General features: G+C 52.6%; 10 protein-coding genes across 10 annotated transcripts; 6 read left to right on the top strand and 4 right to left on the bottom strand.

The window, feature by feature from the left end:
- Positions 1-942: 942 nt before the first annotated feature.
- Positions 943-1,639, top strand: YALI1_E17171g (mitochondrial 37S ribosomal protein uS11m; the record flags this gene model as incomplete). The annotated part of the gene is made up of 2 exons (XM_503930.3): positions 943-1,033; positions 1,110-1,639. The coding sequence occupies 2 exons, from the start codon at positions 943-945 to the stop codon at positions 1,637-1,639; spliced, it is 621 nt and encodes a 206-aa protein (XP_503930.1).
- A 343-nt stretch (positions 1,640-1,982) lies between these two features.
- Positions 1,983-3,680, top strand: YALI1_E17162g (uncharacterized protein; the record flags this gene model as incomplete). The annotated part of the gene is made up of 1 exon (XM_503929.3): positions 1,983-3,680. The coding sequence occupies one exon, from the start codon at positions 1,983-1,985 to the stop codon at positions 3,678-3,680; it is 1,698 nt and encodes a 565-aa protein (XP_503929.3).
- Positions 3,681-4,155: 475 nt separating this feature from the next.
- YALI1_E17141g (uncharacterized protein) lies at positions 4,156-4,965 on the top strand (the record flags this gene model as incomplete). The annotated part of the gene is made up of 1 exon (XM_503928.3): positions 4,156-4,965. One exon carries the CDS (start codon positions 4,156-4,158, stop codon positions 4,963-4,965), a length of 810 nt encoding a protein of 269 aa, XP_503928.3.
- Positions 4,966-5,403: 438 nt separating this feature from the next.
- YALI1_E17100g (uncharacterized protein) lies at positions 5,404-8,211 on the bottom strand (the record flags this gene model as incomplete). The annotated part of the gene is made up of 2 exons (XM_068283000.1): positions 5,404-6,624; positions 8,179-8,211. The coding sequence occupies 2 exons, from the start codon at positions 8,209-8,211 to the stop codon at positions 5,404-5,406; spliced, it is 1,254 nt and encodes a 417-aa protein (XP_068139101.1).
- Positions 8,212-8,608: 397 nt separating this feature from the next.
- YALI1_E17069g (uncharacterized protein) lies at positions 8,609-11,329 on the bottom strand (the record flags this gene model as incomplete). The annotated part of the gene is made up of 1 exon (XM_503926.3): positions 8,609-11,329. One exon carries the CDS (start codon positions 11,327-11,329, stop codon positions 8,609-8,611), a length of 2,721 nt encoding a protein of 906 aa, XP_503926.3.
- Positions 11,330-11,777: 448 nt separating this feature from the next.
- On the top strand, positions 11,778-13,418 carry YALI1_E17065g (uncharacterized protein; the record flags this gene model as incomplete). The annotated part of the gene is made up of 1 exon (XM_503925.3): positions 11,778-13,418. One exon carries the CDS (start codon positions 11,778-11,780, stop codon positions 13,416-13,418), a length of 1,641 nt encoding a protein of 546 aa, XP_503925.2.
- Positions 13,419-14,487: 1,069 nt separating this feature from the next.
- On the top strand, positions 14,488-16,248 carry YALI1_E17037g (uncharacterized protein; the record flags this gene model as incomplete). The annotated part of the gene is made up of 1 exon (XM_503924.3): positions 14,488-16,248. One exon carries the CDS (start codon positions 14,488-14,490, stop codon positions 16,246-16,248), a length of 1,761 nt encoding a protein of 586 aa, XP_503924.3.
- Positions 16,249-16,808: 560 nt separating this feature from the next.
- Positions 16,809-18,707, top strand: YALI1_E17014g (uncharacterized protein; the record flags this gene model as incomplete). Its single annotated transcript, XM_503923.3, has 1 exon — positions 16,809-18,707. One exon carries the CDS (start codon positions 16,809-16,811, stop codon positions 18,705-18,707), a length of 1,899 nt encoding a protein of 632 aa, XP_503923.3.
- A 369-nt stretch (positions 18,708-19,076) lies between these two features.
- Positions 19,077-20,039, bottom strand: YALI1_E16982g (uncharacterized protein; the record flags this gene model as incomplete). The annotated part of the gene is made up of 1 exon (XM_503922.4): positions 19,077-20,039. The coding sequence occupies one exon, from the start codon at positions 20,037-20,039 to the stop codon at positions 19,077-19,079; it is 963 nt and encodes a 320-aa protein (XP_503922.3).
- On the bottom strand, positions 20,036-20,830 carry YALI1_E16974g (uncharacterized protein; the record flags this gene model as incomplete). The annotated part of the gene is made up of 1 exon (XM_068282999.1): positions 20,036-20,830. One exon carries the CDS (start codon positions 20,828-20,830, stop codon positions 20,036-20,038), a length of 795 nt encoding a protein of 264 aa, XP_068139100.1.
- Positions 20,831-20,881: the final 51 nt, after the last annotated feature.

Genomic DNA, 20,881 nt, shown 5'->3' with positions numbered 1-20,881 from the left:
TGGCGGCTAATTGCGGTGCAGAGGCCACCCGGTGACAACTAAGGCGGTTCCCTGGGCCCCTCGGATCCCCATATACTCTATCCATTTGGCTTTTGGCCAACACTGTAGCTATTACGAGGGGACGTTGCTCGTCAGCAATATTAGTCTTCGTGTGAAAATATAATTAACCTCCAACGATTGTTTCCAACAGCAGAGTCCAGTAAGCACAAGTACGACTTTTTTGCTGGAAGTTTTTTGTGAGAATGGTATGGTATGACAGCCACATAAGTGAAGCAGGAACAAGGAGCAAGTAGTTCATTTACCACTCCGTACAAGTAGCGAATTGACGTTGGTTATATAGGTATGGAGTTTCAAACGTATCAGAGTATGATGAGCATGTACATTCTCTACAAGTACGTATATGTATGTACATACTGTACCAGTACAACTGAGGTCATATCGTGAGCTGAAACTATGGGTTAGATGAGATGGAACACCAACAGAGAGAGGAGCCAGAGAGGGAACAGTCGAGGGAACAGTCGAGGGGAACAGTCGAGGGGAACAGTCGAGGGAACAGTCGAGGGTTGCCTTTACTTACTTTACTCCAACCCTTTTTCAGTATGTACTTTTTTCAAGTGTTCAGCGTCTCGTCACCATTTCAAGCTTGAACTGTGGTCTTCAGTATGTATGAGAGACTTTGATTAGTTAATTTAGTTGATTTAGCTGATTTGTGTGGATAGGCGATTGCAAAATAAATGGTTCCCCTCTTTAATACACAGTCAATTAGAATGGCTTTTTTCTTTCTTTTAATTTTCTATATATTTATGGCGGTTTTATCCAATTTGTTTTGGTTTTATCACCGCACACTCCTCCCACTGACTAAGTGCATCACGTGCCGGGTGGAAAATCAAATTTGTCAAGGTTACGCATATCCACCACCACAGCGTCATCACTAACACAAAAATGCAAGGGTTTCAGATGCTGCGGACCCGAGTCGCCACGGGCGCCATCGGAGGTGTTCGACACAATTCTGGCCTCGCCAGTTTCATGAACCGTGAGTTGAGCGCTTGCGAGCAGGCTGATTTGAGGATCTGACCAAGATGGAACGACTCCGGATCGTACTAACACAGTGCAAAAGGAAATCAGCAAGATCCCTAAGACGGACGCCGAGGAGCTGAACAAGGCCCGAGAGACCCAGAGACAGATCGACCAGAGCGCCAAGGGTAAGGAGGTGGTGCGACACTACGTCCATGTGACCGCTACCAAGAACAACTTGCACATCTGCGCTACCGACGAGTTTGTTGACAAGTCCTTCATTCCCGAGAGCATTGACGAGAAGCTGCTGCAGAAGGTGCGAGCCCCCCAGGAGGTGCGATTCCACATTTCTTGCGGACATCTCGGCATTAAGAAGAAGGAGCGAGGAGAGTACGACGGAGCCTTCCAGACCAGTGTCCGAGCCTTTGAGCTGCTCGAGAAGAAGGGCATGCTGACCCGACCCGTCGAGGTTGTTGTCCGAGGCTTTGGACGAGGCCGAGAGGGTTTCTTTGCCGCTCTCACTGCCCCTGAGGGAGAGAAGGTGGCCTCCAAGGTCGACCGTCTGTCTGACCGAACCAAGCTCAACCAGGGAGGTACCCGACCTCCTGGACGACGACGAGTCTAAACGGGTGCATTGTACATAGGAATAGTATTCATAGTTGGTGTTTGAGCGATGCTGTAGCCTGTACTGGTATGTTGATGAGCCGCAACGCTCGGATACAATAAGGCAAGTATGACGAACAAACAATGGCCAACAATGACCGCACAGTATTGCTTTTTTGAACAATCTGATCTCAAGTGCATAGTCACTTGATTGCTCGGTCAAAATGTCTTTTGCCTTCAATATCAGCTACACTCCTCCTACCCCATACTAATCTCCGCATGTATGGATAAACTTCAGCAGTTTTGAAATATCCCGACTAACGACCCCGACCAACAGTATCGTACTTGTGAAAACAGCAGAACACATGTTTCGAAACGCCCGATTGGCTGGATTGGTATGCTCAGCTCGACGAGCAGGCGTGGTGAGTGCCCGAACTTCGCGAGCCATGCGACTCACCGGCGGATCCCGAGGACTCTCTGGTCTCCACAGTAACGTCAACATCACTCTCAAGCAGATTGAAGCCACAGTGCCCAAGTTTGCCGTGGACAAGGGCCAGATCCAGGTTCTGTACGATCCCGAAGAGTTCTACGACCAGCTCAAGCAGAAAATCCTGGCGGCGAAGGAGCGTGTGTTCCTCTCCACTCTTTACGTTGGCAAGGAGGAGACGGAACTAGTTAGCTGCTTGGACGAGGCTCTGACGAAAAACCCCGGTCTCAAGGTCTCCGTGCTCATTGACGGCCTGAGAGGAACCCGCGAGGAGCCCGAAACGTGCTCGGCCTCTCTTCTGGCCTCCCTGCTCCACAAACACGGAGATCGGGTCGATATCAGATGCTACATCACCCCACACCTGTTTGGACTCAAGAAACAGCTGATCCCCAAGCGATTCAACGAAGGCTGGGGCCTACAACACATGAAATTGTATGGTTGCGACGACGATATCATTCTGTCGGGAGCCAACCTGTCCAGAGACTACTTTACCAACCGACAGGATCGATACTTTGTGTTCAAGTCTCGGCCTATTGTCGACTACTACCACGCCATCCACAACGCTGTGTGCAGACTCAGCTGGAGAGTGGCCCTCCCCAAACCCGCCGAGAAGGCCCCCGAGCCCGGAAAAATGGCTGTCTTCTTCAAAAAGCAGGCTGCTTCTATTGCCAAGAAGATTCTTCCCGAACCCGAACCGGTCAAGGACCCCGGCTTTGTGCTGGAATGGCCCAACAACAACACTCTGCAAAGCCCCAATGTGTCTCTTGCCGAGTTCCAGCGTCAGGCTACCGCCTCTATTGCTCCTCTCATCACCAGTAAACCTGTCGAGAGCGGCCGACGAAAGGTCAAGTCTCTAGCCCAAAGAGAAACTGAACTCGAGGAGGCTAAGAACGAGTCAGAGTCCACCGAGCCCCAGACTCTCGTATTCCCCATCTCGCAATTCACTCCCCTTCTTAAACCCGATTCCTCCACCGAGTTCCCTACTCTGGGACGTCTTCTCTCCATGCTGTCCATGCAGCGATCTTCATGGACCTTCACCGCTGGCTACTTCAACATGCACCCCGAATTCAAGGCCAAGCTGCTCGGCAGTGTCCCCGATAAGGGAACCGTCATCACTGCCTCTCCTCAAGCCAACGGTTTTTACAAGAGTCACGGTATCTCGCAGTACTTGCCCGACTGCTACACCCTGCTGGCGCGCCAGTTCATTCTTGACGTCAACAAGGCCCATAGACAGAAGGAGATTGAGCTGCTGGAGTGGCAGCGAGGTGTCGTCAACACCCCCGGTGGATGGTCTTACCACGCCAAGGGTATCTGGATCAATGGTCCTGGAGACAAGTTGCCATCAATCACTGTTGTGGGCTCTTCTAACTACACTAGACGAGGCTATTCCAAGGATCTCGAGACTAACGCTCTGATTGTCACCACAGACGAGGAGCTTAAGCGACAGCTTCAGCAGGAGATTGACCACATCGAACGATACACCACCAAAAAGAGCATTACTGACTATGACCAGGAGGACAGACAGGTCAAGACCTGGGTCAAGGTCGTGGCTTACTTCATTGGCGATAAGTTGTAATGTGAATGTAAATAGTATAGAACGAACTAGACATAACTCATGAGACCGTCTTCAGTGCAAGTACAGGCATGGAGAAGTAGCAGAGCATCACCGTTGGAGGAAACCATCTGCCTTTGGACAAGAAGCACAGTAGTGTGACCTTTTGCCTTATATTCTCTCTATCACCACCTCTACAAGTATTGCACACCATTTGTCTCTGTCAAGATCATCGTTTCATTGCTCATCCCTTGCCGAAGCTTGTGTGCAAAAAAGCACAGTGAGGGTTTTTGATCTAATAAAACAGATGGCTGAGTTCTTTGTAGAAAAAAGGCGTAATATTCCCACACTCAGGCGTGTATTCAAATCTATCAGGTTCACAACCACCGGCTTTACAAACGCACCAGGGTGGTACATGACAAATGCATTGTCTCACGATGGAGGATGTGAACAAGCTCAAGCACTCATAACTCAGTCTAGTATGCAGACTAGCTAAACCATGCCCAGTCACTCCAGGTCTCGATCAAACACCACTCCGATGCCCGAGGGAGACGAAGCAGCCACGTGGCGAAACATCGTCACGTCGATAACCTCCCTGCAGGAGACGGACCCCGACATTTCGCGGTTGCAGCGAAAGCTGATCGACACCAACGGACTGAGCGATCAAACCAGCCTGGGCGAGATGTTGCGCATGGTCAGAGAGGCCTCTCCCTCCGAGTCCAGCTTGGATCACCTGCAGGAGGTGCTGACAACTGGATCCGAGGTTCTTTCGGAGCGTCTCAAGTGCCTGGATGGAGCTCTTGAGTATCTCCAGGTGCTGATTGCGGTCCGAACAGACTACCCAGAAGACTCCAAGATCAAGCGAAGAAAGGTCGAGGAGGACAAACCATCAACTTCTTACAGACGCCCCATTCCACGGGTGGGCTCACAGGTTGCATTCCGACTCCGAAAACAGCGAGGAGACGAAGAAGAGGAGTGGATCCAGTGCCAGGTGACCCGAGTGTACTCGGATGGCCAGAGATTCGAGGTCAAGGACCCCGAGCCCGATGAGAACGGAAACCCCGGACAGAGCTACAAGACGTCCATCAGAGACATTATTCCTCTGCCCACAGACGAGGAGCTGCGAAACATGCCCCAGTTCACTGCTGGTTCCCAGGTTCTGGCACGGTACCCCGAAACCACCACTTTTTACCGGGCAGAGGTAACAGGGACTCGACGAGACAAATACCGGCTCAAGTTCGAAGGGGAAGATGACGCCGATAAGGAAACCGAAGTCAGTCGAGGTCTGGTGTTGAACATTCCCAAGTAACGGGAACAAAATGATTAACGTATTTAATGTATATTAGGGAGGCTATATGTGTGAGAGTAGAGCAAACCGGAGTTGTGTATCTTACTTGTACCCAGAAGAAGGGTCTCTCAGAAGCCATCTTCTTCTATTCTGCTCCATGTCAACGTGGTAACAGTATTACTGTACTTGTACCATGAGATGAAGTAATAGACAAGTGCCTCCCTCTAATCACAGTCTAATCACAGTCTTACATTTTATTAAGATATTTTTTTCTCAGTCAACTACCGATACACATCTACTGGCGCTGATCACAGCATCATATTCAATTTATCTCAGCCTGCATGCAACATGACCTAGTCTCTCCTACTCTGTAATAACAACTCATTTTCACTTGCGCTCCACTCACGGAGGCTCCACTCTTCCTATAATAACTCATTACATAAAAACAGTTCCTTGTGCTTATTCGTGGAAAGCGGCAGGGGCGTTGGGGATCTGGGGCTCTGTTCGTCGAACGTAAGAAAGCTCCAGATCTCGTCGGCCGTAGTTGTAGCCAGAAAACTTGGCGATGGAGATCTCGGCGCTAGCAGGAGTCTCAAACTGAACAACTCCGCTACCTGCCTTCTTTCCATCGGGCAGGAACTGAATCTCGGCCTTGGTCACCTTGCCGACGGTCTCAAACAGGTCGTAGAGATCCTGGTCGGCGGTGGACCAGGGCAGGTTGCCCACAAAAATGGTGTCGGAGGGGTCGCCGCCACCAATGGCTCCATCCGAGAACTCGGAGGGAACCCGGGGAGGGTTCTGTGGTGCGGGAGCAAAGGGGGTTCGTGCCACTCGGGCAGGGGGTCCGCCTCGAGGAGGACCAGCAAATCGGTCCTCTCGAACTTCAATGGCTCGTCCGCCCATCTGGTGGCCGTTGAACCGCTCGATAGCCCGGTGGGCGTCCTCGGCGGTCTCAAACAGCACAATACCCGAGCCCTTGGATCGACCATCGTGAGAGGTCATAATGTCGGCTCGGACAATCTGACCAGCCTCTCGGAACAGGTCCTTGAGATCCTGCCATCCGGTGGAGTATGGCAGGTTACCAACGAACAGCTGGGTGCCGGGAGCACCACCGCCGCTCTGTCGGGAGCCGCCAAAGTCTCCGCCTCGCTCGCTTCGGCCACCGTCTCGGGCTCCGGGGGGACCCAGGTTGGGCTGAGAGAACTTGGGCTCGCTCTCTCGGTCCTCTCGAACGTAGACAACCCGGCCCATGAGCTCCTGGTTGGTGAGGGTGTTGACGGCGTTCTCAGCCTCTTCTCGAGTGGAGTACTCGACAATACCGCAGCCCTTGGACCGGCCGTTGGGCATGAGCAGGACGTCGGCAAACAGCACGTTTCCGGCCTGTCGCATGAAATCCTTGAGATGGTGCCACTTGACCTCGTAGGCCAAGTTTCCAACGTAGACTCGTCGGTCTTGTTGGGAGGAATCCTTCACTTGCTGAAGCATCTGTGGGGGTCCGCTATTTCTTCTTGGTGGGGATCGGTTTCGTCGGTACGATCCGCTTCCAGCTCTGTCTCGGAACTGGGGGTTGAAGTCTCTTCGGGGCGACTTACTTCTGGATCGAGATCTGGAGTGGTCTCGATAGTATCTGTTTCTCTGATCTGGTGATCGGGATCTGTTTCTATAGGGTGATCGGAAATACTGAGTTAGTTAAGTTGTTGGGATAGAAAAAAAAAAGTAGTTTTGCACAGAAACAGGGGTAGGTGTAGGTAGCATGGTCGGAAGCACATGAGCACATCAATCAACCAATTGATGCCACAAAGGCATTGCGCCATCGATGCCGTGGGCGTGGCAGTTGCCAAAGTCGAGTTGGACAACCCCATCCTCATATGCCATGTGTTGTAGTAGTTGCTGTTGATGCACTTCCTTCCATGTGTCGATTCCCATTCTTGCCTGTTTCCCTTCTCCTGAAAGAACGTCACATGTTCTCAGCCATCGTTCTCATTGCCAGACATACCCTAAAGTCCAAACACAGCCAATTCAATCAATATGCGTTTCCGTGATTATTTTTCTGCCAAAAAACTGGTGCTAATAATCCACAATTATCACTCTGAATATTTTCGTCTTGATGCCTAGCGCAATGCTCTCTCTCGCTCTCAATATCACGGCCCTTCTTCCAATTCGATGAACTGTAGCTCTGCACGTGTAGCTCAGAAAAGTAACAAGTTGTCGCCGATGGGTGGTGTGGTGTGGTGTGTCTGTGACGAATGACTTTGCTGTTGCGCACTGGTTGTGGTGGTTGGAACTTTAGAGTTGCCTTTACATGTGAGGCACTTTCAGGGTAGGGTAACCCTCCTTGAACTCTGTCCACGTGTGTGGAACCAAGAAGCTATGGTTCCGACAGCCCTGAGAGGACAGGAGGCATGGAGAGACAGAGAGGGCGTTTGTGCATGCCCAAGCTGCAACCGTGACCGAACACGGAAAGCAAGGGAGCAAGACAACCGGCCGGGTCGACGATAGAAAATGGTCGACGACAGAAAATGGCAGCAGAAAACGACGAGGGCAGGGATCGAACAGCCTTCTAATGTGACATGTCACGTAGAGGTCCTATATATCACGGGACACACACAGAAGACCCACACACACGAGGACAGGACACTCGCTCACACAATAGAGAGGAGAGACATGCCTCAAAAGCACCCGTCCGTCACAGGGACATGTGATACCCACGAGACCAAAAAAACAACAAGAAGGATGTGACGCACACATGCGTCTCTGTAGCCTATCCTTTTGTTTTTTTGCTGTCCATCTTTCCCGCCAGCCGTTCGTGTGTTCGTCCGTAATATGGGTGCCTCCCACAAAAGAGATAGAGTGCGCCTTGCCATGCCATGCCATGCCATGCCCGCCGTTTTTTTCGCTTGCCATCACATATCGAACAAGAAGTAGTAGTCATCAGCCAAAATAAGTAGATCCATCCCCAGCCCCCAATAGTAGATCCCCACAAGTATTATCACCGTCGTCTTCTGCCTCCTTGTTGATTGTTTTCCGCACGCCCCATTCCGGTCGCCCCATCATCACACCGCCGATGGTCTCGCCGCTTGCTTGGTCCCATATCCAGCATCCAGCACGCGGTAAAGGGCCAGGTCCGTCCATCCTCCTCCTCTCTCCATCTCGGTCCATCTCTCAAACGCGTCGTCCCTGAAGGGGGGGTTTGTGTCGTTGAATCTGGTAGTGTCGCGGGGTGGTGGTACTCACTCGATCCTCAGAATCGTCGTTGTTGTAGTTCATAATAATACAAACGGGGGATAAAAATACAAGCCTGGGTTAGTAGCTGTCCAAAAATCCCGTCCAAGCCGTGTTCACGCGCCGTAGCGTTCATACTTACCTCCTCACAAGAGATCAAAGAATGTTCAATGGAAAAGTTTTAGTTTGGCAAATTACATATATCAACACATATAGAGTTCAGGTGCATGACAACATCATGATATATCGTGGATGACAAAGAAACGGTGGAAGATGGATGACTACTTTAGCTATCATACTGGGTCCTGTCAACAACCCCTCCCCTACAGCACCCATTCCATACACAGCCCTCTCCTAATAACTCACTCTATTAACAGTATTATATCCTCGTTCTTTCTTCCTCCTCCACCTGGTACCGGTACCTTCTTCTGCCTTCTCTTCATCACAAGCCAGCCTCCCTGTATCCGATGGCATCATTCAAAAGCGTCTTGCTAGTCATCTTCATGCTGCTGTTCTCCATCATCAACTTGACGTGTCGGTGAATGTGAGACACGAAGTCCGTGTAGGCGTACTCGCCCATGTTTCGGTCCTCCACCAGCAGAGACTGGAACTCCATCTCAGCACCATCCAGGTTGGGTCGACACAGCTGAACGTTGAGATGGCTGATGCCCAGAAGACCCTCAAAGTGGGCCACTAGAGCTCGAACCTGCTTGTTGATGTGGCTGTCGACCTCGGGAATGGAGTTCATATAAGGGTCCAGGTCCCGGGTGATGTTGTTGTCCTCACCAAACAGATCGTTAAGCAGCTGGGGAGAAACAGTACTGGGAAGCCATAAATAAAGCTTCTCGCCGTTGAAGAGCATGTATGCACCACCTTCCTCCAGAGAGGCCAGAGAGGGAGCCAGAGAATCGGGCAGAACAAAATGGCCGTTCTCAATAGCACTTCCGTCAATCTCTCGCATGTTATGCAGAGCGAAAAGGTAAGGGTAGAGCATGTAAGAAAACTTGTCCACGTCGCTGTTGTTGGCTTCTCGCAGGTACTGGATTCGTCTGTCCAGAGAAGTCACAGTGTCTCGCAGAAGAGGAGACTTGAGCAGCGCAAGAGACTGGATCAGCAGAGGTCGCAGAGAAGTGGGTAGGAGCAGTTGTGTAGCAGGGAGAACCTCGGTGGTGTTCTTTCGGTAAGAGGCAAACACTTCCACCAGTCGCTCATTGAGACCAAACCGAGCCTCCTTGAGAGTGGTGGAGGTGACCTTGGAAAACAGGTTTCGGGCCATGATGGAGAAGCAAGCATCGGCATCGACAAAGTTAATTGCAGGCTTGAACTGCTCGGTGACTCCAGCAAGCACGTTAATAACTCGCAGACGTCGAGTACCGTCCAGATGCTTATACAGCAGCGAAGTCTGAAAGTGGGCATCCAGCTTGGTGTCGAGCTTTCCGTCGTACGAAAACAGAATGCCGTAAGTGCTGTCGGAGTCGACAGATCCCACATCGGGCTCAATATGCCAGTCGTCGGAGTGGAAGCTGCCGTAATAGGCGGCAACCTGCAGACCCGTGGAGCATCGGACCTTGAGCTTGGCTCCACAAGCTCGAAGAGAAGTCACGGAGTGGGCCAAGTCAGCCATGAACCGCTTGCCGTCTCGAATGGGCACAAAGTTTGGGTAATGCTTGGTGGTTCCGCCAGACTTGGCAGAAATATAGCCTAGAGTGACCAGATCAGTGACACTGCTGGGCATGACAAACACATCCAGACCCACGCCGTCCTTGGCGTACTTGCCCGCCAGCTCGGTGTAGAAAGGGTCCTTGCAGTCAAAGTTCTTGGGCTCCTTGGACGCAGTTTTTCGATTTTCGAGGTTGTTAGGGAAAACACTTCCAGGACCCCAGGTAGGGGTTGATCCGAGAACCAGATGGGCCTTTCCTCCTCCAAACGCAGACAGCACCTTGTGGGCAGTGGAAACAGCTGCTCCAAAGGCAGACTCGGCGTACTTGTAGCCCTCAAACATGGACTGCAGCCGGGGGAGCAGATCTTCAATCACATGCCGCGACTCCTGGGCGTCCACAAACAGACCGTCCTCAAAGGGCACAAAGGGGTCCTTTAGATCATTAGAAACGACCATATGGGGTTTCTCCAGATCCGCATTCAGATTGTAGAACTGCAGAGCGTGGTCGAAGGTGATGATACCAATCTTCTTGGGGGTATCGTCCTCATCAAGGGCTTTTCTGATAGCCTCGGCAGCCAGAGAGGGCAGCTCCTTCTTGATAGCCTCGTCCGACACATCAATGACAAACAGGTGCTTGACGGGCTCTCGAGAGTCTCCCTCGGGGTAGTAAGAGTCGGGAACGACCATGTCGTAGGTGCCAGCAAACAGCTCAGCTCGTTCGGCGACATCGACTCGAGCTCCGTTGTGGTCGGTGGGCTGGAAGTACTCTCCGGGAACTGCATTGGGGAACTGGCACATGTTACAGACGGCTCGAGATCCGCCGTTAGAGAACAGGAACTGCGGGTTAATGAAGGCCATGCATCGTCGACATCGGAAGGGCTCGATCTGCGAGAAGTCGGCCACGGGAACGTCTCGTTCAGCAAAGGGCTTGACCACCATACCGAGGGGCAGCTTAGTCAGAGACCGCAGCTGATCGGAAACTGGCACGTTGTACATGGAGAGACGACAAAAGGGAGGAGCAGACACTCCCTGATCCTCACAGAGATATTCGGCGGTGGCAGGAGGGGGTAGGGTGTTCTGAAACGTTTTGAACACGGGTTTTCGAGCGGTGTATTCTCGCGCATCGTTTCGTCGAGCTGCCAGCGAAGGAATTCCTTGGTTGCCACGCTCCAGAGAAGGGTTTGCTGCGTCGTGGCCGAACCCCTCCTGTTCCGAGGCGTTCAGGCTCATCTGAGCAAAAGAATGGGCCAGAGGGGCTCCATGAGACACAGCAGGGGAGGCAGCATGACCGTAGGCAGGTTGTCCATGAGGAATGGCTGGATTGTGGGCCTCGTAACCGAACTGGGCTCCTCCGTAGGGAGAATCAGCTGCAACTTGGCCGGCAGGAGGAACCCCGTACATGGGCTGTGAGAGGTCCGGCGACATCAGGGGGTTGCCATTGGGCGCATTGGGGTCTGCACCGAGGTCGTGGAAGGCTCTGGCCGATCTTTTTTTCGAAGCCATGGCGTGTTGCAGTGTGTTATCTTTTTTTTTCTTTTCCCAGGCAAGCTGATGACGAACACACTTTCACACCGCTTGCATGTGTGCTGGCTGTTAACTTAGATTCGAGTCGTGGGTCGTGCACGCAGTGGTGTTGGTGTTGGTGTTGGGACTCTGTTTTATTTTATTTTATATTTTATTTTTTTAGGGCTTATTAGTGAAAGAGTCTAATAAATGTGCAGTTACTGAACGCGTCGCGATTTACAATGTATTACAGTAGACACAACAAGTTACACACGACTTGATACCACAAAAAGGAAAGAAATAAGACGAAAAGAAACGAGCAAGAGGTGACCTAACGACCGACGACTAACGACACAAGCGGAGAAACACAACCGACACGAACACCACCTCCCCAACCTACCTCTCTCCTTCCCTCCTTCGCACCTCCCCACACACACACACACTCGACATGGGAGTGTCTGGACTACTACCCCTGCTCAAGCCGATCCAGGCGGCAGCTCACATTTCCGAGTTCAAGGGCCAGCGACTGGCAGTGGACGGGTTTGCATGGTTACACAAGGCCGCGTTTGGAAGCGCCGAAGACCTGGCTCTCAACAGGCCGACAGATCGACCCCAACAGTGGGTCATGCGCAAAGTGGAGTTTCTGAAACGGTGTGGAGTGGACGTGCTAATTGTCTTTGATGGAGGAGCACTGCCTTCCAAGCGTGGGACCGACGAGAAACGACACGCACTACGTGACCAGGCCCACAAGGAAGCCCTTGCATTGATGTCTCGAGGACGAAGATCCGAAGCTGTCAACCTTTTCCAAAAAGCCACCAGAATCACACAGGAAATGGTCCACCAACTGACAGAACTGCTCAAGAGTCAACGTATTCCTTTTGTGGTTGCACCCTACGAAGCAGACGCCCAGCTGGTGTACCTGGAGAAGGCAGGTTACGCCACAGGCATCATTTCGGAAGACTCAGATCTTGTGGTCTACGGAGCACAGATGCTGGTCACAAAGCTGGACCCGAGTGGAGGATGCGTCACAGTTGATGGATCCCGAATCTCCAGCTGCTCAGATCTCGAACTCGGCTCTGAGGTTCCTCTGGAGTACCTGAGATACATGGCTATTCTATCTGGCTGTGACTATTGCGATGGAGTGCCGAACGTGGGTCCTAAACGAGCTGCTCGGTACATTCGACGATGGCAAACTCCCGAGGCTATCATTAAGGCTCTTCGTATGGACGGATACAACTCCTCACCCGACTTTTTAGAACGATTCCATGCTGCCAACTTTACATTTCTCTACCAACGAGTCTACTGCCCCGAGGCTCGTAGGCTGGTACATTTGAATGAGCCTGAAGATGAGCTGGACGAAAAGGTCGACTTTCACATTGGCGCCGAGATTCCACAAGGTCTGGCGCGAGCAATAGCCACTGGACTGGTGCACCCTCGAACTCATAAGACTTTTCCTGCCAACAAGACAGCCAAGCCTACCGATCTACGGGGATTCTTTGCGCCCAAAAATGAGTACACAGGCGATGTCAAGCGACTTCCCGAACAGCTGCGCCGCAAGAAGCCCGTTGTTCTGGTGGCAAAGCCGGTTGACCTGGCTGTGCGAACAGCTTCTGCGGAGAACATGTTGAGTCCAACCCGAACGAAGACGTCCCCCGCGCTTACTTCCAGTCACTTTTTCTCCATCCCTTCGAGTCCCGATCAGGCTGAGAAGGAGAACAAGCCCTTCAACTTCAATACCATGTTGAGTTCAGAGCCTGACCGAAGCGACGATGACATTGAAGAAAGCAGCATCGTGTTTGGCACCCCAAACAAAGACACCACGCTACCGCAGACACCTGTGACTTGTGCCAAGCGGAAGTCTACTCTGTTTGAGGAGTTTGGATACAATGCCTCTACGCCCAAGCGTCGAGTAGTGACTCCTACAGGCTCCTCTGGTGTTGCCAAAAAGCCCACAATCACGCCCACAATCACGCCCAGTTCCACACCGCAAGCGCGTCCCAAGAAGAGCGCCATTTCTCCTCTGACCGTGCAGCGTGTTCCTGGCTCGTCTCAAAGCAATCTCATGAGATTTGCTTACAAGGCCAACTAACCTACAAGTACTAAGCTTCAGGGTTCTAGTTGACCATGCAGCATTACAGCAGCAAGCGCTGATAATCCCACGGGCTTGCTGCGCCCGATATTTAACTAATTTACATGGTCCAATTACAAGGGCCCGACGTTGATTGCAGTCTGAAATAGCAATCTGATTTCCTCCCCCAACGATGGCAGCCCCAAGAGACTCCCTAGCCTTGATTTCTGCTGGTGAACCGGTGCACCGGGGCTTTTGCAGTAGAGTATACACTGGGCACTGTAGAGTATGTCGTGCTTAGACGACGATATACGAGACGCGGTAGGGTGACTGTAGGAGGCATAGATTAGTTGACTTGGAGCGGGTTGCGGGTGTTCCAAACATGTGTTTTCGGTGTTTCCAACGCCGTATATGCGTTGCATGTAACCCCAGGCTCTCTTGACGGCTATTTTGCTTCCAGTGTACCGTCTGACCAATTATCACCATTTGCCCCTTAGTTCGTTAGTTCAGAGGGTGCGTGTACTAACAAACCCCGTTTGGGAAGCGAGGCTCAGAATCTCAAAGTATAATTGCCGGCAAAATTACCAATCTGACACACGCCAAAAAAAGAAGAGCCAAAGGTAGAGCGGGAGGGAAGCGTCAAGAGAAAGAGAGAAAGGTGCTGGTATGTCGCTGCCGGATCGGGGCAAGGGTCTCACACCTGTCACGTTGCTATGTAGGCTCCTATTACGTGGATTATGTCGCCCCTATATTGGTATTGTTGCACCGGACTTGTGCATCATAGCTCCCACCGCCGCCCTTCCTCCCCCCCGTTTTACCTCAATTTAGGTGCACTGTGCAACCCTTCTCACACACCCCTCCCACACAAAGTCTACTGCACTTTCGACGACTACACACACCACACTCTCTTGTAGCAACACAAGACCGCCGTCACACCACCACAAACGTCGACATCTCGAAAGCCTAGTTGGTCCATATCCCGGTGAAGCGACAGATTGGATACTTGACCGCCATTAATATACACACGTCTTCTGATTACCTCGACTAATAGCTAAGATGGGTGTTTGTGCGAGCTGCTGTTCAGGTGAGTATGGTACACAGACAGAGAGCGGGTCTTGCAAGGGCGAAGATGGCAGCAAGTGCTGCAGACAGAATGGGGCGACAGCGTATGTCTGGTCTCTCTTGTTCAGCTCCCCCCCGCCCCACAGTCGTCACTAACCCAGGAAACAAACAGGACGGCAACTACGCGCCCGTGCTGGCCGAGGACGAACGGGAAGCCGTGGCTCTCCTGCTGCGATACCTCGAGAACCGAGGCGAAGTGGACTTTTTCTCCAACGGGCCCCTCCGAGCCCTCAGCACTCTGGTCTACTCGGACAACATTGACCTGCAGCGAAGTGCCGCCCTCGCATTTGCAGAAATTACAGAGAAGGACATCCGGCCCGTCAACCGAGACTGCCTCGAGCCCGTGCTGCTGCTGTTGCAAAACACCGACCCCGACATCCAGCGAGCAGCCTCTGCTGCCCTGGGCAACCTCGCCGTCAACAACGAAAACAAGGTGCTGATCGTCGAGATGGGCGGCTTCGAGCCCCTCATCCGACAGATGATGTCGCCCAACGTGGAGGTGCAGTGCAACGCCGTGGGATGCATAACCAACCTGGCGACCCACGAGGCCAACAAATCCAAGATTGCTCGCTCCGGCGCTCTGCTGCCACTCACCAAGCTCGCCAAGTCTAAGGACATGCGAGTCCAGCGAAACGCCACTGGTGCCCTTCTCAACATGACCCACTCGGACCAGAATCGACAGGAGCTGGTCAACGCCGGCGCCATCCCCATTCTGGTGTCATTGCTGTCGTCGCGAGACCCCGATGTGCAGTACTATTCGACCACCGCTCTTTCCAACATTGCTGTGGACGAGTCCAACCGAAAGAAGCTGTCTAGCTCGGAGCCCCGGCTGGTGGAGCATCTCATCAAGCTGATGGACTCCGGCTCTCCTCGGGTCCAGTGCCAGGCTGCTCTTGCTCTGCGAAACCTCGCCAGCGACTCCGACTACCAGCTGGAGATTGTCAAGGCCAACGGCCTCCCCCACCTGTTTAACTTATTCCAATCCACTCACACGCCGCTGGTTCTTGCGGCCGTCGCTTGCATCCGAAACATCTCCATCCACCCTCTCAACGAGACCCCCATCATTGAGGCCGGCTTCCTTAAGACGCTGGTGGAGCTGCTGGGCGCTAGCGACAACGAGGAGATTCAGTGCCACACAATCTCCACCTTACGAAATCTCGCTGCCAGCTCTGAGCGGAACAAGCTGGAGATTGTCGAGGCCGGCGCCGTGCAGAAGTGCAAGGAGCTAGTGCTGGACGCTCCTCGACTGGTCCAGAGCGAGATGACTGCATGCTTGGCTGTGCTCGCTCTCGGAGACGAGCTCAAGGGTACATTGCTGGAGCTGGGAATCGCTGAGGTTCTGATTCCCCTCACCTTGTCGGACAACATTGAGGTGCAGGGCAACAGTGCCGCTGCGCTTGGCAACCTGTCTTCCAAGGTGGGCAACTACGACACGTTTGTCAACCACTGGAACGAGCCCAGCGGAGGAATCCGGGAGTTTTTGATCCGGTTCCTCACCAGCGGCGACTCTACGTTTGGCCACATTGCCGTGTGGACCGTGCTGCAGCTGCTGGAGTCCAAGGACCAGCGTCTTAAGGATCTGCTCAAGAACTCCAATGAGATTGTCGATGCCATCCACCAGCTATCCAGCATGAACTCTGATGGGGCTGACGGCGATGGAGAGGACATGCGGGATTCCAAGAGCGAGGTTGTCATGTTGGCTAAAAAGGTGGCTCCTTTGCTCAAATAGTAGGATGCGATGATTTATTATATATGGAGAAGGAAGACAACTAATGTATTTGTAATCGGCACTTGGAGTTGTAGATACTGTAGTTTCCATCGTCATATCTCCTTGGAGATAACACAAACTTTGTTATCGGTGTTACCTGTAATAGGCACAATGTAACCTTGTTCATTCACATGAGTGGATGAATAAAAGTGGAGGTGGTGACCTACAATTGTAGATGGATGACAATCTTAATGGGCCGGCTTCATAGACCAGTGGGGCCGTTGAGGGTGCAAACCGTGTTTTGATAGAGTGGAAAAAGCAACAATCGGGTGAGATTAAAGGTCACGTGTCCTCTTCCTGTTGGTCCGTCGGTCACTCTATGCTGTGTGTCCTCCGAAATGCTCCTGTTGTAGGCTGTGGTACACCCCCCTAGCACAGCCCCTTTAAACTCGGTCACCGTGCATAGATAGCTCCGATATAAGCATGCTCCCACGGGGAAAACAAGCCCACTACACCGACTTGAAAATTGGAACCGGAAGCGAAAAAACAAACCAACCATATCAAAACAGACAGCTATAGTTATGGATGGATCTGAAGCGAGCATACGGCACATGGAGACGACCGCGAGCGGGGCCATGGAGGACGGCGAAAAGGCGGCGTTGAACACGAGCTCGGAGCCCAGTCGCAACCCCTTTCGCCAGTCTCTGTCTACCGAGCCTCACTTGATGCCCTCTCCTCCGGCGGACTCGACGCTAAACTCCGATATCGCAAATACCATTGCGGCGGAGGAGACTGACGACCATGCCAAGAGCGCCACAGCGGTCGCGGGCCACGCCCAGGCACACTCTTGTCCGGCCGTGTATACCACAGAGGCTATGCAGGAACCAGGCGAAGTAGCACAGCCCTCCTCGATCCAGGGGCACACTACAACCACGCCCACGACCTCGGACTTCATTGTCGAACGCAGCCAGGTCGACATTCCTGCCACCGTGCCCACCACCTCTGTGTCTGCCGTCAACATCCCCGCCGAACCCGAAAAGATGCACTATCTCGACGTCCAGGGAGGCTCCAGCAACACGCCGTCCGACGTGGACTTTACAAGCTCCATTCGAAACTCGATCCATTCCTTCACATCGTTCCAACCCAACCCCGCAAACAGAGCCAGCTATATTGGAGACGGCCATGTGGAGGAGCTGGGTCTGCCAGAGGCTGGCAATTCAGACAGTGCCCTGGCTCCCCTGACAGTCAGGTCACCAGTCAGATCGCCTATCCTGAAGTCTGCTTCTCCTCCTCCTCAGAATATCATCCCAGCACCGCTCACCTTCAACCCACCAAAGGACAATATCACGTTCCAGGTCAAGGTCATCAAGTGGAGAACACCAGCCAACTACCTGGTCAAAACACCCATCATCCTCCAGGACGAAAACGGCCCGTGTCCCTTCATCGCACTGGTCAACACCCTCGTTTTCACCGAGGCCATGTCTCCCATCCCTCCAGGCCCCGGAAGACCACTTTCTGCTCTTTTGGAGAACAAAGAGATGGTGAGCAAAAACCTGCTACTGGATCATCTCGGACAGTGGCTCCTCAGTATCGGCAGCCGCCAAAGCGGACCTCATATCAACCCAGACGATCTCAACACCTGTCTACGACTTTTGCCAGAACTATACTCCGGTCTCAACATCAACCCTCGGTTCGACGGCACGTTTGAAGAAGGGCCCGAGCTGGCTCTCTTCAGAGCCTTTGAGGTGGATGTAGTGCATGGATGGATCGCAGACCCCAAGGAGCCGTACCATGACGATGTAATGGAGGTGGGATCATACGATGCAGCCCAACTATTACAGATCGAGGTTACCGAAGACGGAAAGATGAAACAAAGGGAACGAGAGGTACTGCATCGACAACTGGCAGCCACGTTCGACTTCATGGACGAGAACCCCTCACAGCTGACCACCTACGGTATCCGGTACATTGAGGAGATCCTGGTTCCTGGTTCTGTGTGTGTCTTCTTCAGGAACAACCACTTTGCCACTCTGTACAAACAGCCAACCTCAGGGCGTCTCTTTAGTCTCGTGACAGACAGAGAGCTGTGTGGACGGAACGGAATTGTGTGGATTTCGCTGGAGGGAACTTCGGGAACAGACGATACCTTTTACACCGGAGGCTTTGATTTGGTACAAATGATGACAGACCAGGAACAGGAAGAGTCGAGAAGAAGAGCCCACCAAACAGTCGAGGCCACCAACGACTTCCATCTCGCCAAGCAGATCCAGGAGCAGGACGACGCCGAGTACGCCAGACAGATTCAGGAAGAAGACCAACAGCGTCGACGACCCCAGCAGACAACCACTAGCACGGCAGGTACGACTGCTCGACGACAGCAGCAGCAGACCCGAAGCGGCAAGGCCACTAAAAGCAGACCCGATAAGACCAAAGGAAAAAAATCCAAAGATGGCAAGGATAAAAAGTGTGTCGTGATGTGACTTGGAATACAGTCGAAAGAACATCCTTGAAAATCAAAATAAAAGTTACGAATTACGAATAATGATGTTTGGATGGTGCTTGTACGAACAACTATCTGGTTACTGATGTAGCCATCGACTTCTCTGCTTGAGATCATGTATTTTTCTATTTCGATCTGCGATCATCGCATCATAGACAACCATTGCTCTGTATTATGAATTTTGCTCCCCCAACTCACCATGTACTGCAATATAGCTATGGTTATTACGCAATAAATTACCTATGATACTCATACTCCGCTGAGACCGTTTTCTTCGTTGTGGACTCTTCTTCATCAGAGTTATTCCACCAACTTTCCTCGTCAACTTTCCTTGCATTTCTTTCTCCTCCTACTCTCCAGCCTTACGCTTCTTAGGCCGAGGCGCAGGCGAATCCAACTCTGTCACCAGAGGCATGTCTTCCTCAATCTTGACTTCAGGGTCAAACATGTCCGCCTCGTTATCAATGTAGTCGTCCATGTTGAAATCCTGCATGGGCACAATGTTGGGGTCGCCCACGTTGAACAGGTCAGAAGTAGGATCAGGGGTAGGTGCAGAGCTGATTGTGGATGCCGGCGTGGGAGCAGGTGCCTGCATCGGGGTGGGCTGCTGCTGAGGCTGCTGCGGTTGTTGCTGGTGCTGCAACTGCTGCGGCTGGTATCCCTGCTGCTTCTTGAGCCGGTCAGTGAACTGGTCAATGTGACGGCCATGATCCTGAAGCTGTCGCTGCAGATCGTCGGCCTTGCCGTTGCCGTTGATGTTGAGGTTGTTTCGGGGACGCTCGGCCGACCGGATCAGCTGGTCGTTGGCGCCCTGGAACGCCTCTAGCTCAGGGAATAACGCGCCGGGCGTACTGGGCTGGTAGTTGTAGTTGTGGTGCGACATGTTCTGCGAGCTATGGGAGCTAGTGGAGTTGTTTCGCATTGGCGTCTGGGGCATGTTGATGGAGTTGTTGGAGTTGTTAGAGAGTATCAACGAGGAATTCTTGTTGAGGTCTCCGAAACCCATGGGAGGCTCCATGGACTGCTGCACAGTCTGGGGGTCCAGCATGGAGGGCGTGAAGTCCGACAGGTCAGTGAGGTCCTGCAGGTTGTCGGGAAGCTCCGATCCCGTGTCGGTGTCGTATGCCGTAATCTTGTCGTAATTGTTGCTTGTGTTGTTTGTGTTGTTTGTTTTGTTGTTTTCTTCCCGGGGAGATCCTGTTACCGTCTGCGGTGAGTTGGTAGAGGACAGCGGCTGGACTCGTGCAAACGAGGGGCTGTCGTTGGGGTTATTGCTGTTGTTGTTGTTGTTGTTGTTGAACATGTCGTTCATCTCAAAGGGGAAGTTGCCGCTGTTCTCTGCGGCAGCAGCAGCTGGGAGCCGGCCCCCTCATTGATCATATGTGTAGCCTGGGCGGGATCAGTGTTGCCCAGAAGCAGACGCTGGTTTCTGTTGCCAGAGATGGCTTCTCCAAGCACCTTGCCCTGGTTGCCGTACAGAGAGGCCAGGAAGCGCATAATTCGCTCCAGCGTCTCGCCATGCTGCTTGTGCTTGTCCTTGAAGCCCAGGTTCTCTTGCCACAGGAGCTGGTTGTCTGTGCGGAGCTTGTTGACCTCCTGGGTCAGGTTAAGCTGGTTGAGCTTGATCTGCTGCAGCTCGTCCATCAGTGTGGTCATGTCCATTTCCTCCTCCTCGTCGCTGCCCTTGGTTCCCTTGTTTCGCACAATGTTGTCGAGCAGGTCTTCGCGGCCGCGGATGAAGTTGGGGCTCTTGAACTGCCACACCTCGTCGTTGGATTGCATGCTGCCACTGGTCACGTCCTGGACCTTGTGCCACCCGTACATGTTGAGCTGCCGCACAAACGACGAGAAGTTGTTATGTTTGAAGAACCGCGGCAGCACAATTTTCTCCAGCTGCTCTCGGCCCGTGATCTGGAACGACTTGCCGTCAGGCATCCACCGGATGTACTCGTCGTAGGCAGGGTCGTTGACCATGTTCCACAGCTTGAACACAAACGCAGGCCGGCCCTTGGTCTGGCCGCCGCCCTTCTTTTTGTTGTAGCCGATTTTTTTGGCGTTGGATGCCGCCTGGCCCTGGCCCTTTTTGACCAGAGTGTTGGACATGATGTTGGTAAGTGTGGTGGGAAGTAGTTTCGAAAATGTGCTACTGAAGCA

The sequence above is a fragment of the Yarrowia lipolytica genome, chromosome 1E (genome assembly GCF_001761485.1).
Source record: "Yarrowia lipolytica chromosome 1E, complete sequence".
Classification (NCBI taxonomy): domain Eukaryota; kingdom Fungi; phylum Ascomycota; class Dipodascomycetes; order Dipodascales; genus Yarrowia; species Yarrowia lipolytica.
This window is presented reverse-complemented; position numbering and strand designations above follow the sequence as displayed.